At 48.4% G+C, this 16,435-nt stretch overlaps 1 protein-coding gene across 1 annotated transcript; it reads left to right on the forward strand.

Moving 5' to 3' along the window:
- Positions 1-1,044: 1,044 nt before the first annotated feature.
- On the forward strand, positions 1,045-16,023 carry BSND (barttin CLCNK type accessory subunit beta). The gene is made up of 4 exons (XM_072649589.1): positions 1,045-1,776; positions 6,678-6,769; positions 8,119-8,379; positions 10,904-16,023. The coding sequence occupies exons 1-4, from the start codon at positions 1,600-1,602 to the stop codon at positions 11,352-11,354; spliced, it is 981 nt and encodes a 326-aa protein (XP_072505690.1). The 5' UTR covers positions 1,045-1,599; the 3' UTR covers positions 11,355-16,023.
- The last annotated feature ends 412 nt before the right edge of the window (positions 16,024-16,435 follow it).

Here is a 16,435-nt window from a genome sequence, read left to right on the forward strand (position 1 = left end):
TGGGACATCCACCCCAAATATTCACATGGACTATCTGTGTCCAACCTCTGGTAGAGCATTCCGAGCTCATATTGGTCTGATCAGCCACAGTCAGACACACTGAAATTTCACTTTACAATGGTGATGTCATTTTGGTCCTCTGTGAAGATGAAGGACAACAACCAGCTGGGTGACCCTGGGCAAGTCATGTAACTCCATTTGCCTCAGTTTCCTTATCTGTAAAATGAGCTAGAAAAGAAAATGGCAAACCACTCCAGTATCTTTGCCAAGAAAACCCCAAATGGAGTTAGACATGACTGAAATGACAAAACAGCAACCACATGGGCCAGTTACTAGGGACTAGATTTGTGATTTCTCTGGCCCTGGAAACTGCCTCTGCCAATGCAGCTTAAAACCCTTTTGGCAACTTAGTCTTTGAGAGTCTTAGGTTAAATGACTCAAAGGCAGGTCTTGAACCCCTGTCTCCTTGCTCTGAGGTTACCAGGCTCCCTCTTGATACCACAGATACAAGAAAAGTGGAAAACAGCGATTTCCATTGAGGAGAGTAGATAAGTATCAGTTGCTGATTTGAAGGGCATGGAGAGAGCCCTCCGAGTGGGATCAACCAGGCATCTGTAAGGGATGGCCCAGGAGCCACAGGAAACTCAGACTCCTAAGAGATGGAGCTGGAGGACATCCAGAGGCAAGAGGTAGAACAGCTGGCATCCTGGGGGTCAAAGGGGTGATGGTTTGCATGGACCTAGAAATGGCTGGAGCCAGGCTGGAAATGGCTTCTGGCCAAATTGAAGAGTTTCTATGCTATCTGATAGGGAGCCACAGAAAGTGTTTGAGCTGAGGAGGGAGAGTCAGACTTCTGCTTTGGGAAGAGCAGTCAGGCAGTTTGGGGGAGGATGGACTGGGAAGGGGACGGATGACAAGCTGAGTTGTCTAATGAGGAGGCTTTCTCTGTGGTCCAGGGGAGAGGGATGAGGTCTGACCTGCATCAAGGTGAGAGCAGAGATGGGGACAGCTGTGAGAGGTGGCCTGTGGGGTAGTAAGGACACTGGGAGGTGGAGGATGAGGGGAAAAGAGGAGAATTAAGATCACTGGCCAAGGGCTTCTAGGGAAAGGGGAGGAGGGCCCCATCAAAGGGAGATGGGAGTCTCCCCAGCTCAATCCCTGGCTGGGGGACAGGCGTTTGGGCAGCTGGGATGATGTCAGAGTTTTGGCATGGTACCCAGCACCTGTAAGCCTGCCCCTTCCCTCCTTCCCTCCCTCACTGCTCCCTCCCACCTGTGTGTCCTACGCCTACACAGTCGACTCAGCCCCAGAGGGAAGGTGAGAGAGAGGCACAAGGTAGGGCAGCTGGACATCTCTAATGGAGCGTTCAACTTTTGGGCCGTAGGCTGCTGGTCTTCCAGGCCCATTAGGAACCAGTCAGCACAGAACCCAGCCGGTTGCATGATGGGCCCTGCTTTGTGACTTCTCATGGGCTGGGGGTGTGGGGAAGGTCTGGACGCTCACTACCCACACATGTCTGAGTGCTGACAGTGTGCCCCCAACAAGGAAGAGTTTTCTCCTCCCAAGGGGGAGCCAAGGCTGGGCAGTTCAGCCAGGGCCATGGCTGAAGACAAGACTTTCCGCTACGGGTTCATCATTTTGGGCTTGTTCCTGCTGGCGGTAGGCATGTTCATCATGACCATGGACCGGCCACAGGTGTACATTACCTTCTGCGTCATGGGTGGAATCATGCTGGTAGCAGGAGTCATCTGGAGCATGTGCCAATGCTATCCCAAGGTAGGCAGCAGACTGACATGCGTCTTGTCTTGGAGCTCTGTGGGGGCATATGTGTTTGTATGCACATACGTGTAGTATTTGCCGAGATGGTCACAATCACGTGTCCATGCATGTGTCTATGTGCATGGATATATGCCTTTCCATGGGGGTCTCTGTATCTGTGTCTGTGCCTTCCTGTTCCCTTTTTAGGGGGTAACTGTGGACATATGTGTGTATCTTGCCTTTGTGTATGCATACAGTCAGACAATCAGTATTTATTATGTCCCTACTTCATGCCAGGCACTGGACAAAGAGCAGGGAATGATCAAAGAAAGGGCGAGACCAGGCCCCTTCTCATCTGGGGGCTCCATTCATCTGCACTAGTCAAAGACTGGGCAAGTCTCTTCCGATGAGCATCAGGTTTCTCATTTGTAAAATGGGACTGGAGGGCCTCTTCTCCTGAGATCTAAAGACCCCCGCGTCCATGGAGAGATGACAAGGGTCTATGTACATTGTGGGGGAAAGTTACATACTTATGTTCACTAACCTCTAACAAATTTAATGTGCCTTCCAGTTACGAAGGTAGGCCACAGACATGACTCTGAGAAGGGGTCCAGCCCTAGGCATCACCAGACTGACCAAAAAGGATTAGGAATCGCATTCCCGGCTGACATTCTAAGTTCTAAGGCCTCTCCCAGCTCTGATATTCTCTGTTCTTAGGACCTTCCCAATTCTGACATCCCCTGTTCTAAGGCTCCTCTCAGCTCTTAAGTTCCCTCCCAGCTCTGTCTGACATTCTATGTGCTGTATTCTAGAACTCCTTATTCCTTACACTAAAGCCTTTCCATCACCAGCTGATTGATTCTGTCATCTTGTCTAGTCTGGTTGCTCCCTCTAGACCCTCAGACCCCAATCAGGAACCCCTAGAAGCAGACACAAAGTCCCTCTGGAATCTCAGGCAGAAGAGAGCCCTCTCCTCACAAGCCCTCGCCTTCCCCCTCCCGCGACCACATCTCGATCAGAGAACCTGGAAAGTGAGTGTGTGGAGGGTCAGTCCTGGCCGGTTTGGAGTCATTTGCCTGGTTATTTACAGTCAACTCACCCCTGTCCCAGGAAGCTGAGACCAGGGGTCACACACAGGGAGGAAAGGAGATCCTGGGTGGAGTTACAGCCTCCCAACCTGGGCAGCTGGGGCCCCGTGATCGCTTTTGCTGGCCTCTGAGACTGGGAAGGGGAGCTTCAGAGGGGGAGTAAGGGAGCTCTGTCAGTCAATCAAAAAGCATTTATTAAGCACCGACTCTGGGCCAAGCCCTGGGCTAGGCACATTACAAATTTGATCTTACAACAACTCTTCAAGATAAATGCAGATGTTATCCCTAAACTTACAGTTGAGGAAACTGAGATGAACCATGGTTAAGTGACTTGGTCCCACAGCGTCCGGGACTAGCTTTGAACTCCAGTCTTCTTGATTCCAGACTCAGCACTACCACCAGCTGAGGGAATTGGGAGCCTCAAGCAGATTCCTGACTCTTAGGCAAGAGGCACGTGTAAGGTTCAGAGTCAGTTCTCTAAAGAGTTTCTCACACTTTTGAGGACCTGTATCAGCCTCAAATACTCCTTAGATGGGTGATCCTGGGCAAGTCACTTCACCTTGTTTGCCTCAGTTTCCTTTTCTGTAAAATAAGCTGGAAAAGGAAATGGCAAATCACTCCAGTGTCTTTGCAAAGAAAACCCTAAATGGGTCATGAATAATGAAATACACACACACAATTCTTTATAAACGCAATTCTATGTATGTACATATAAAGCTACACAGATACATATATACATATATCTAGTCATCATAATACAAGGTAGCAAGCTGTGAACAATGTACAGCCTGGACTGAAGGACAAAGCTGGAGAGCAGTGGAGGGAAACCAGGGAAGGAAGGCTCTCTGGGGCTGGGGGTCATTCAGGAGGACTTTAGGGAGGAAATGAGGCTGGGCCTGAAGGAGAGGATCAGGGGAGGAGAGGGTCCCCCTTTACTCTACATGGTGCACTGTCCAACACCCCTGGGGGCCCTTTCCTCTCCATTCAATGCCCTGAAACAGGAGCTCTGAGCCTTTAGCCCTAGAGAACCAGGACAGGATCTATTAAGCAGAGGGTTTGGGAGTGTGTGTGTGTCTGGGAGGAGAAAATTCAACCCCCCAAACAAATACTTGTTGACTGAGTCATTCCAAGGCACCCACCCTGTTCTCTCCTATGGCTCACATTTTAGGAGGAGCATAGATGAGTGGGAAGGTATGAATGTCCAGGGGTCTCTACCATGTGGGGAGCGATTGAAGGAATCAGGGATTTCAGGGTAGAGGAGCAAAGCCTTTTGGGACATACTGTAGAAGTAGTGTATCCAAGGTAGACCCACCACAACCCTCTAGGTCACTGGGTCTTGGCTCTAGAAATGGGAGGGATCACAAGAGTATCCAGCCCAGCTCCCTCCCTTTCCAGATGAAGCACTCCCTCCTTTTACAGATGTAATTAGATTTTGAACTATTCTCCCATTAAAAAATAAAGGTTCAAAGACTAGTGCCTCAAGTGATTTGACCATCCCTTGGTAGCTCAGTGCTCTGAGACAGGCCCAGGGCCTTCAACTGGGGGATCTGGGCTCCAACCTTATGTTTGCCACCTTGCAGCAGCCTCTCCGAGCTTCATGGTCTTCAACTGTAGAACTGATCTAGTGATATTTCCTCTCTCTACACCTCTCAGAGTGGTTTAAGGAATCATAAGAGATCCCAGGGACCACCTGCCCTTTAAGCAGAATCCATCCCCAATAAATTCTCATCCAGTCTTAGCTTTATTCACTCATACCACCCATGATGGGGAACTCATCACCTCCCCAGGCAACTTATTCAATTGTTCCTGCTCTCTGTCCCAAACTTCCTTTTCTGTCACTTTCTCCTGATTGCTCCTGGCCAGATGGAACAAGTTTAAGCCCTGGTCCACAGGACAAGGGCAACAATGGCAGCCCCCTGAATCTTCTCTTCTGCAGCTCCTCCAGGCACTCCTCATATGACATGGACTCAGAGCCCTTCCCCATCCTGGCCACCCTCCCCTGGACAATCTCTGACTGATCCGAACCTTTCCTAAATCCTGGGGCCAGACCTGGACATGCTCCCCAGAGATGACCTGACCAAAACAGAGAATAGAGGGATGGGTCCTTCTCTGCTCTTGAGTGCTCCCTGGTCAGCTGAAGTCATGGCTCGATCATATTGGAACTCAGATTGAGCTTGCAGTCCACTAAGATCTCTAGAACTTTTTCAGAACAGCCATTGTCTAAACCAAATCTCTTCCTCCTGCATGTTGAACTTGTGAAGTTGACTTTTTGAACCCAAGTGGAAGATTTTACATTTGTCCCTGCTATCTTTTATCTCATTAGTCAAATTTCAGGGGTCCAGCTAGCATGACTGATTTTGGAGCCTGCCCTCCATCATGTTGGATGGCATAAGTAAACCTTACAGAAATGAAAGGGATTGTTGTCTTTTTGAGTTAATGAGGAAACTGAGGCACAGAGAGGTCAATTAACTTGAAATGCAACAATGTTTAACTATGTTAAAGAAAGAGTATTGAACTTGGAGTCAGCAAATGCCCGGATTCTAATCCTGACTCACTGGCTCTATGACCCTAGACATGTGGCCTAACATTTCTGAGCCTCAGTTTACTCAATTTCAAGAGAGAGATCTTGCTACCTCCCTCACTGGGATGTTGTGCATCTCAGAGATTAAGTATGTAACCCACTTTGTAAGCCTTAAAGCGCCAGCCAGTTGTGATCACCCCAGGGTCACACATAGGTGACAAGAGCTGAGGTCTACCCACCTGTGCTGGGCTTTCCCCTCTGAGTTCCTAGGGCTGAGCCGGAGCTGCTGAATAGTCCCCTCCTCTGTCCTGGCACTGAGGCTGTAAAGAAAACCCCTCCTTCCCCTCAAGGAGCTAATGTTCCACTGGGTTGGAAAGAACATCTACACAGATAAGTCAATCCAAAGGAATATGGTGGTGTGGACAGATCAGGAAAGGCTCCCTGTAGGGGGGTAGCACTTGGTCTGACATTTGGTACAAACTAGGGACTCTAAGGAGAGATGAGACTGGAGTGGGAGATAAGGAGGGAATGTGGGGATGGGGAAATGTGGAGAGAAGGAGGGAGGAAGAGGAAGGAGAGAGTGGGGAATGAGGAAGGGGATGTGAGGATGAAGAGGGAGGGTGGGGAGAGGGAGGGAGAGTGAGGATGAGGAGGGAGTAGGGATGAGGAGGGGGTGTATTCCAGGCATGGGGGGCAGACAGTGCAAAGACTGATGGAAGATTCCACTATATGAATACAACTCTTCCACACCACAGAGTCTCCTGGGGAAACCCCATAACTGTGGAACCGTGATGTGCCCCTTTGTGCCCCCTTTAACAGTGGAGAGCCTCACCTGCCCATCAAGCACACACACGCACACTCACACGCACACACACAGTCCATGGCATCTCAGTGGCCTGGGAGTCTGGAGCCCTATGGCCTCCTCAGTTTGCCAAGAAGCTCTGATGGCTCCCATTTGATAGAAATTCCCACTTGCAGGGAATTTGGAGAGGTTTACACACTTTCTGTCCAAGGATCCATGAACAAGGCTGTGGGTTTTGTGATCTTTACTGTGCAGAGCAGGAAGCTAAGACTTGGGGAGTGGGGGGGACAGGGATGGGGGACGGAGGGGGAGGGGTTCATCACTGAGGCATCGCCAAGGCAGGGCCCCTCTGAGGTGCCTCCTTCCCAGCCCAGGACCCTCCCTCCCCTCCCAGTCCTCTGAGGCTCTAGGCCAGGATGGGGGTGACTGGGAGGGACATAAGGCAGAGATGCCAGTCCACCTGCTTGTCCAGCTTGTCCAGCTCCAGATGTCCCTCTCTGCTCCCCAGGTCTCCTTCGTCCCGGCTGACACGGATTTTGAGAGCTTCCTGTCCCCGAAGGCTCTGGGCCCGGCCACGCACGGCATTCCTGAAAAGAAGGGGTAGGTGCCAGGGCAGGGGCTCCCTCTCAACAGCTCCCAATCTGTTTTTAATGAGCTCGAGGCTGAGCTCAGCCCTGCCCCCAAGTCAAGGTCAAGGGGAGAAACCCTTGGCAAGAGCTGCATTATACATATCTTACTACAAAGACAAAAAAAAAAAAAAGCAGGATGTGTGTTTGAATCTTAGGGTCAGATACAGAAGGGCCCTTTGAGGCCCCGGGGGCCAAAGAACTCATTTTGGAGAGGAAGAAGCCAGGAGATAAGAAATGGTTCATTTGCCAAGGACACAGGTAGTGAGTGGCAAAGCTAGAATTTGAACCCAGATCCCAGACTCCACACTAAAATTCCTTCTACTGTACCATTGTCAAAGACATTGAAAAGAAGACATGTCTTCAACCCTTCCTGGAACAGTCACCACTGAGTGCACAAGCATTTATTAAGGTCCTTCTGTATGCTAAGCACTGGACCGCATGCTGGGAATGCAAAAAACAACTGTGTAAAAACAAGCCATAGACAGGCCAACTTGGAAATAATCAAGAGACAGAAGGCTCCAGCATTAGTGGGTGGGAGAAGGCTTCCTTTTCTAGGTGGGATTTTAGTTGGGACTTATGGGGAGGCAGGGAAGCCCGAGGCAGAGATGAGGAGGGGGAGAATTTCAGGCATGGGGACAGCCAGGGGAAATGCCTGGAGTTAGGAGATGGGGTGTCTTGTTTGAGAGACAGCCAGGAGGCCAGACAGGCAAGACACACAGCTGGACGCTACAGACGCCCCACCATTTGTCCCAAGGGCTGACCCTATGGGTAGCCTCTTACTAGGAAAGCAACCTCAAGACCCCCAAAACACAGACAAACACAAAGATTCATAGATTGTTCGAGAAAGGAAGTATTAGGATAGTGGAAAGATGGAGACCCCACTCTCAGTGCACAGGAGAGAAAGAACTGAGACTTGGAGAAGAACCCCAAGCCACCCTGTCACCATCAGGGGATCTCCCCTCTGGGGCTTCCTCTCTCTATAAGAGTCAGTGTGATAATGGCAGGAAAAACCAGAACCACTAGATGGAAGTCAGAAAATCTGGGGTCAAGACTTGGCTCTGATTTTTACTAGCTGTGTGAACTGAAATCACTTCAATCAGTTAATTGACAAGCATTTATCAAGTGCCTACTGTGTGCCAGAGACTGGGCTAGGTGCTGGGCATGCAAACACAAAGAATGAAACAAAGCTCTGTCCCTCAGTTTCCTCAGCTGTCATGATCCCTGCCTCCATCACAAGGCTCTTTTGGGGACTAGATAAAATAATCACATGGGCCCCTGTTCTTCCTTCCCTAGTTCAGCCTTTCCTCCTCTCTCCTCCAGTTCCCAGCCTCCTTACTCTAGACTGGAAGAAGAGGCCTCGATGCAGAGCCCAGCTGACTATCACCACATCCAGATGAAAGTCTTTGGTACTGGGGAGGACCAAGGGGTCCTCTCGGCCCCAAGCCTGCCCCAGTCTGAGCTCCAGGCTGGAGGAGAAGGAAAGGTGACCAGCTCGGAACCTTTCGTGGAGACAACGGTTATGGTCCACAGGAGCCTGGATGTCATGGAGTCTGAGAGCCACCAAAATCGGCCTGAGACCAGGTGAGCGGAACAGACCCGGGCGGGGGGGGAGTCAGGGATGACCAGGGGAGGGGGGAAGGTTGCAAGAGGAGCAAGATACACACACACACACACACACACACACACACACACACACACACACGCACACACACACATACACACACACAAGTGCGTGTGCGCGTGTGTACCCACGTGTTCCAAATTCAGGCTAAGTTAAACATTACCTGCACAGCCAAGGTCATTTTAGGGTGCAGGGGCACTAGCTCATCTAGTGTACTTGAGCTGAGTTTTAAAGGAAGTCAGAGTCTAAGGGCAGGGGGTGAGAAGGGATGGCACACAAGGCCTGGGCATAGGTGTGGAGATGAGGTGGAGGGTGAGCACAGGATAGAGAGTCTGAGGGAATGATGTGCCTGATGTCCAGAAAGACAGTGGAAGGTCAGTTTGGGAGAGGCCTCTCGTTTGTCCTCCAGGCCATTGGAGACTTCCGAGCTGGGGAGCTACGTGGTCAGATCTGTGTTTGGCCCTGTGGACGTCATCCTGCACAGAGCAGAGCCTGGAGGTTGGTGGTGGAGAGGAGGTCATTGCAGAGGTCCAGGCAGAGGTGATGAGGGCATGACTAGAGTGAAGGGCCCTGAGGCCAGGGATCACTTTCACTTTTCTCTGTATCCCCAGTAGCTCACACAGTGCATGGCACATAGAAAACGTTTAATTGTTTCTTGGTGGATTGATCACGACCCTTCCAAGGCTGTGGTGGTGATGGGGGTGGGCAGAGAGGAGAACAGGCACCTATGAAGCACCTACTAGGTTCCAGGCACTGCACTAGGGCTTTACAAATATTATTTATTGGATTCTCACAACCCTGCAAGGTAGCTGCTGTTTTACAGCTGAGGAAACTGAGGCAAACAACAGCAAAGTGACTTGCCCAGGGTCACATGGCTAGTAAGCATCTGAGGCCAGATTTGAACTCGTCTTTCTGACTCCAGGTCCAGAACTCTGGCCACTGCACTGCACCTAGCTGCCTCGTAGCAATGACGTTAATAATATCGATAATGGTAGCTGGCACTAAATGCCAGGCATTGTGCCAAGCGCTCTAGGAATACTAACTCGTTTGAACCTCACACCAACCCCGGTAAAGTGCCACAATTTTCTTCGTTTTAGAGATGCAAAAACTGAAGTAGGCAGAGGTTGAATGACTTGTCCAAGGTCTCATAGCTGGTCAGTGTCAAAGGCAGAATTCCTGACTCCACGGCCAGCTCTCTGACCTGCAGCTGGTGCACACGAGGACACTGTGAGGATAAAAGGAGATAGAAAATGTAAACAAACTGAAAACTTTCATGAATTATAAGATGCTGGTTGCTATATTTATTAGACTGTTTAATGGATTTCTTTTTTTTTGTCTAATTTAATATTTTATTTTTTCCCAACTACATGTAAAAACAATTTCTAACATTTATTTTTTGAAATTTTAAGTTCCAAATTTTCTCCCTTCCTCCCTTGCCCCCTCAGTGAGAAGGCAAGAAGTCACGCAAACCATCGTTCCATATTGGTCATGTTGTGGAAGAAAACACAGACCAAAAGAAAGAAAGAAAAGAAAGAAAAACAGAGAAAGTGAAAAAAGGGTGCTTTGATTTGTTCCCAGACTCCATCCATTCCTTCTCTGGGGGGGGAGAGCTTTTTTCACCATAAATCCTTAGGAACTGTCTTGGATCATTGGATTCCTGAGAACAGCGAAGTCATGGGACAGATTTCTTTGATTAAAAACACAACACAACACAGCATGCATTCACACACATACACATACTCACATGCATGTAGTCTCACATACTCACATGCACATACACATCCACACACATACACATGCTCACATACATTCTGGCTTGCACACATACACATACATATATGCACACACATCATACACACACATACACACATATACACATGCTCACATACATTGTCTCACACACATTCACATACATATACACATACACACACACACATCCACACACATCCACATGCTCACATACATTCAGTCTCACATACTCACATACATATACACATCCACACACACACATCCACACACACATCCACAGGTTCACATACATTGTCTCACACACATTCACATACATATACGCATACACACACATACACATGCTCACGTACATTCTTTCTCACACATACTCACATACATATATGCGCGCACACACACACACACACACACACACACACACACTCACAGTCCACCCCTGAGACTGAGCCTTCCCTTAGCTGGGCTTGTCCTTCAACATCAGTCCACTGAGAGACGCTCCTTTCCTCAAAGCCGTTCTTTGGGAGCTCGGGCTCCCGCTGGGAGAGCCTGGATCCTTCCCTCTGCCTTAAGGAGGGACCAGGGCAGACCATTCATGCAGGATTCTATGACCCCATGCTGATGGTTGTGGAACATCTGGGGTTTACACGAACATCAGTGTTGACCATCATTCAGGAACCCTGCCGCTGTCCTCTGCCCACCTCCCCTAACCTCTCCTGCTCTGTGCTTTGCTTTCCACAGCCAGATGACCGGTCCCCAGATCACTGCGGCCCCTTTGGCCTCCTTTAAAGATGAGCTGGACTCCAGCGGCAGCAGTAGCAGCAGCAGCAGGAACCCATCCCCTCCAGAGGGTGAAGAGCCCTGGTCCAGGAAAGCAGAATCTCAGCCTGATCGCTACCCAGACTTTGTTTTGATCGATGCCACTGGAGGTGATGAAGACTCCCCAAGCCCCAGCCCCAGCTCCAAGCCTGGCCAGGGTACTTCTCCAAACTTCTGGCTTGAGCCCAAGCCGAGCCCAGCCACCCCCAAGGATGCAGCTTCTGAAGGAGGCCTTCCTGACCCAGTGGAGGAATCTGAAAGAGCCCCAAAGAAGCCCGAGGAAGAAGAGGAAGATTTGTACTATGGACTGAAAGATGGGCCAGGGGGGACCCTCAAAGATGAGGAGCTGTTTGACTTTGAGCCAGACTCCTAGGGCTAGAGAAGGGTTTTGGGGCCAGTGGCCCTCACTGGGGCCAGGTCTAGCTTGGTCTCCAACTCACTGTGTGACCTTAGCTGAGTCACTTCACCTCACCTCAGTGGTCCCCATCTATAAAATGGGGGTATTCGTTAATCACAGGGTTTCTGTAAGAATCCCCTGAAACTGTGGATTGGCACATTCTTATAAAGTATTGAGTGGTCATATGAATATGAGGGATTATTCTGCCTCTCAATATACTACTGTTGATGCATGAACTCATCAATGTGGGCAGTCCATCCACTCACGCTGATTGAAACTCATCCATGCCTTCTCCTCATGCATAGTTCTTGTCTTGACTTGGCATATACCCTCTACAGGCTTGTCAGTTTTGAACTAGAGACCAGTTACATGATAGACCCAGGGTCACAGAGCTAAGAGGAGCTTCAAACCAGGTCTTCCTGACTCCAAGTCCAGTACTCTTAACATAAAACCAGCAAGTTGGAGGCCCTTCTCTCATGCTAATATTTCAGAATTCAAGCTGTCTGCTCAGAGGTATGACTAACCTGGAACCACTCTGGCTGTGACCAGGTATCAGTGGAAGAGGGTATGTCCTCCCTGCAACCTCCATGATGGCTGGCACAGGATGGATGGAAGCGCGCTCCCCTCCACCATAGTGGCCCCTGTATCAATGCGATTTTATTTGTAGCATTTACACAGTGCTTTATTTATACACACAACGTTTATACTGAACTTTAACGTTCACAAGGCATTTTACACGTCATCTTATTTGACCCTCCCAACAACCTGGGGAGGTCGGTGCTATTATTATTTTATTTTGTTGATGAGGAAACTGAGGCCAAGAGGGGCCAAGGGACTTGCCAAGGGTCACACAGGTAGTAAGGGTCTGCAGCAGGATTCAAACTCAGGTCTTCCTGACTCCAAGGCCAGCTCTCTGACCTACAGCTGGTGCACACAAGGACATTGTGAGGATAAAAAGAGATAGAAAATGTAAACAAATAGCAAAATTTCAAGCATTATACAGATGCCAATTGTCATATTTATTAGACTGTTCATTTCTTTCTTACACAGGTAGTAAGAGTCTGTGGCAGGATTCAAACTCAGGTGCCACATCAACACCTAGCTGCCTCCCTCTAAGGGTTCTTTTCTGTTCCTCCCCTTCTCAAGTCCTGTCTATGGGACAGACATCCCATGACCCCACAGGATGCCCAGGTCGTGGTGGTACCGACCAATCTCAGGGCATCCTGAGGCTGTCTCCCTTCCTTCACCTGCCCCTCACCTCCAGGTTGGTCCCAGGTGCTGGACAGGCTTTCTCACTAGGGTTCTGGGTCCTCCCTCATCCCTTGCTCTTGCTTTTGACCATTTTTTTCATCATCCTTGACCTCAATGACATCATTCATTTACTGTTAATACTATCAACCAACTATTATTATGGTTTTTAAGTGTGTATGGAAGTGGTTTGAAGGCACAACACGATCAGCTTGTCTGAACTAAGCAGGAGTCAGGAGATTCAGTTCCAGCTTTAACTCATCCAGTACCTAACTGTGTTTTGTTGCCCAGGTCACCTCTCTATGGGCCTCAATTCATTATTGTGTACAAATAAAATGGAAGGTGATTAAGCCTTGAGAAATGAGGAAGAGATACCCAGGAAGACTCATCTGAACTGATGCAGAGGGAAGGGAACAGAATCAGGAGGATGATTTACACACTACCAACCTGGAAAACAAAGACATGAGTTTGAATCCTGCCATGTGGAGCCCTAGAGTCCCTGCTCAGGGATCCATCCCAAGAGAAAGGGGGACACTTCACACTTGGATAGTGTCAAGAAACTGCATTCTGCCACTCACTACCTATGAGCCTTTGAGTTCCTCAGTCTCCGTAGATCAGTTTTCTTGTCTATAAAATGAGGGGGGAGGATCAGACTGTTATCTCCAGATCTAAAATCCTACACAGACTTCAGGGGAGGGAGGGAAGGCCCTGTGAAGACAGCATGTTTCCTAGCTTGCATTCCTCTCTCTCATGAAGTATTTCTACCTCTGGGAACCAAATCTCTGGCATGGAAGCATGGTGTTATCTGTTGTATATCTTAATAAATGTTTGTCAGTTGATTGATTGATTTTTAATGAAGCCATTACATTCCAATCCTAGGTGTTCACAATAATGACCCTGAGTTATCATTGTGGTACAGAGAGAAAAGAGCCAGAATTGAAGAAAAAGGACTAGGTTTGAGTCCTGATTGTGAGATATCTCAACGGCAAGGCCTAGGGCAAGTCATTTATCTTGGCCTCTTTGTGACTTTATCATGTTATCAATTTATAATTTTATCTATCTTTCCTCTTTGTTAAAAGAAAGGATAGAATTAGATGATCTCAGTAATCCCTTCCAACTTGAACATTCTGAGATCTATCATTTGACAGAAGTACATTTTTCTTCTAGTATAATTCGGAGACTGTCCTGGAAATGTTGAATCCCTCCAAAAGAGTGGATAGCCACCCATTTCATACTTTCTTCACCTTGTGTGACTTCTCTTTGTGCTCTCCCATAAATCCTGCCCCCTGGCTCTACCCAAAGGATCCTTCCTCTAGATTTTTGGATCTTGTCCACATGCCAATGGAGGCCATGGGTTAGACACTAGTGATTCCTGGTTCTCAATGTATGACTGGCCCACCTCCCTTTCTATTCATAAATCTTTTCAGGCATCTTTTATACCATTTCTGCAAAATCATAGAACCCCCAATCTGAAGCTGGGAGTGGCCTTAGGGACCATCCAGCTTAACTCCCTCAATTTACAGATGAGAAAACTGAGGGATCCCTCAAAGGGATGATGATGTGTCCAACCTTTGATCCTTTGTAGATTGTGATATTCCATGCTTTGTGGGCAAATGCCATCACAGGAAAAAAATGACTGTCAAAAACATTGCTTAAGGAGACGGGAGAGCATCTCAGGAGAGATGCTCCAAGCCTTTCCTGACTGCCTTTCTCAGATCGCCTTGTATTTACTTCTCTGTCTACATGTGGTGTTCTCCTTCTAGAATATAAGCCTTGAGGGCAGGGACTGCCTCACTGTTTTTTCTTTTTAACGTGGAAACTTCACTCATGGGGGATCCCACGTGTTTCCCCCGAGGTTGAGTGAGTTGTACAAGTTACTGAGGATAAGTAAGAGACAAGGGAATGAGCTTTGGGATGGGCATGAAGAGCCCACTCCAATTGCCCAGGCTGACATTAACTGTCCTCTGCCACACTTATCTTATTGAGATACATTATCAGTTACTTGGATACATGCCACCTCCACCCCTAGCTCCCCCAGGACACATACAGAGTCCCATTCCTAGGAAGCTATTAATAAAAATTTGTGTTGAATTGAACTCACTACTTGACACTGCTCAAATTTCTTCTGTACTCTGAGCTTCGTCTGTAGAATGGGGGTAACAAAACCTGTCCTACCAGACTCATAGGGCTGTAAATGATTTTGTAACTGATCAGGTGCTACACAGATCATGTCACTTCCATCTTCTGAGGCCAAGCAGAGCAAGGCTAAACTTTCTTTCTGGTGGCAGCTCTTCACATACTGGGTGCCCCCAAATCCTCAGCTCAGTTTTAAACTTCTAAAACTGGACTACTGCCCTAAAACTTCTGGGACACCCTGAATCGGAGGGCACTGCCATGGTCCACTCCAAGGATTCGCTTCCTGCAGCAATAATCCTTGCCTTGGTTTTCTTCCCATTCTGGCCTCTCCTCTCTGGGTGCCCTCTGGGTCATAGGAGTCCTTCCCAAAATGGGGTGCCCAGAATTGAAAGCAATACACACCAGCCGTGACTTTGCTGGGTGGGTCATCCCTCCTCAACCCTGAGGACCCAAGCAGATGAATTCACAGAATGTAAGAGACAGAAGCCATGTTGGGCATCACCTCAGACAGCAATGAATCTGAATAGGAAACTGCACTATTTCATCCTTGACCAATGACCGAGTCATCCATCCTCTAGTGAAGACCCTCATGGAGAGAAAATGTCCCAACGTCTGCCAAGTCATCGGAGGTTCCTTCTGACTTTGTCTCGTCTAGGAGGGCTGGGAAGTTTCCACTTTGAAGCTTGGTCTTTCTATGGTTAGGAAAGGCCTTTGACTCACTGATGTTGGCAACTGGGGAGTTGGGCACTTAGCATGGAAGTCTTGGGAGTTATCACTGCCCAGATTGTACCAAAGTGGGTGTCTCAGTGGTCTAGTGGTCTAGTGAATCCTTCTGAATCCATGATGTAGAGCAGAGAGCCTTAGACTCGGGGCCAGGAGACCTCAATCTTAGTTCTCGTCCTGCCCCTAAATTACCATGTGATGCTCAGCCAGCTGGGTGGCACCATAGTGCACGGAGTGCCAAGCCTGAAGTCAGGAAGACTCATCTTCATGAGTTCAAATCCAACCTCAGACACTTACTAGCTGTGTGACCCTGGGCAAGTCACTCGACCCTGTTTGCCTCAGTTTCCTCATCTGGAAAATGAGTTGCAGAAGGAAATGGCAAGCCTCTCCAGTGTCTCTAGCAAGAAAATCCCAAATGGGGTCACAGAGAGTGGGTCATGATGGAAATGACTGACAACAAATCTTTCCCTCTCTAAATCCAATTATTCCTCTTTGTGATATAAAGGAACTACAATAAATGATTTTAAGGTTCACTCCAGCTCTGATGTTCTATGTTCTAGTACACTCTCTGTTCTAAGGTCCTTCCCAGCTCTAACATTTTGTGTTCTAACATTCTGTGTTCAAACTAACAGCCATGTGAAGAACCCAGTACCACGTACTGGGGTGGGGGTGGGGGGGGTGAGGGTGTTGTACAAAGGTACAGAAAAAATAACTCCTTTCCTCAAAGAGCTTATGGTGTAAAAGGGCGGACAAGACACATAAATACAGGTAAATAGTAATAAATAAGGACATTGAAGTTAAAAATAAAGAAGCAAAATAAAAATAAACAAAAATGAGATAACAAACAGTCGATGAGACGTTGTCAAGGCTGAGTGTGAGCGACATGGACAAGGAGGTCTCTGGGCAGGGGTGATCAGCAAGGGGAGGCAGACAACCCCTGGTTTTTTCTC

Source organism: Notamacropus eugenii, chromosome 2 (genome assembly GCF_028372415.1).
Source record: "Notamacropus eugenii isolate mMacEug1 chromosome 2, mMacEug1.pri_v2, whole genome shotgun sequence".
In the NCBI taxonomy this organism is placed as follows: domain Eukaryota; kingdom Metazoa; phylum Chordata; class Mammalia; order Diprotodontia; family Macropodidae; genus Notamacropus; species Notamacropus eugenii.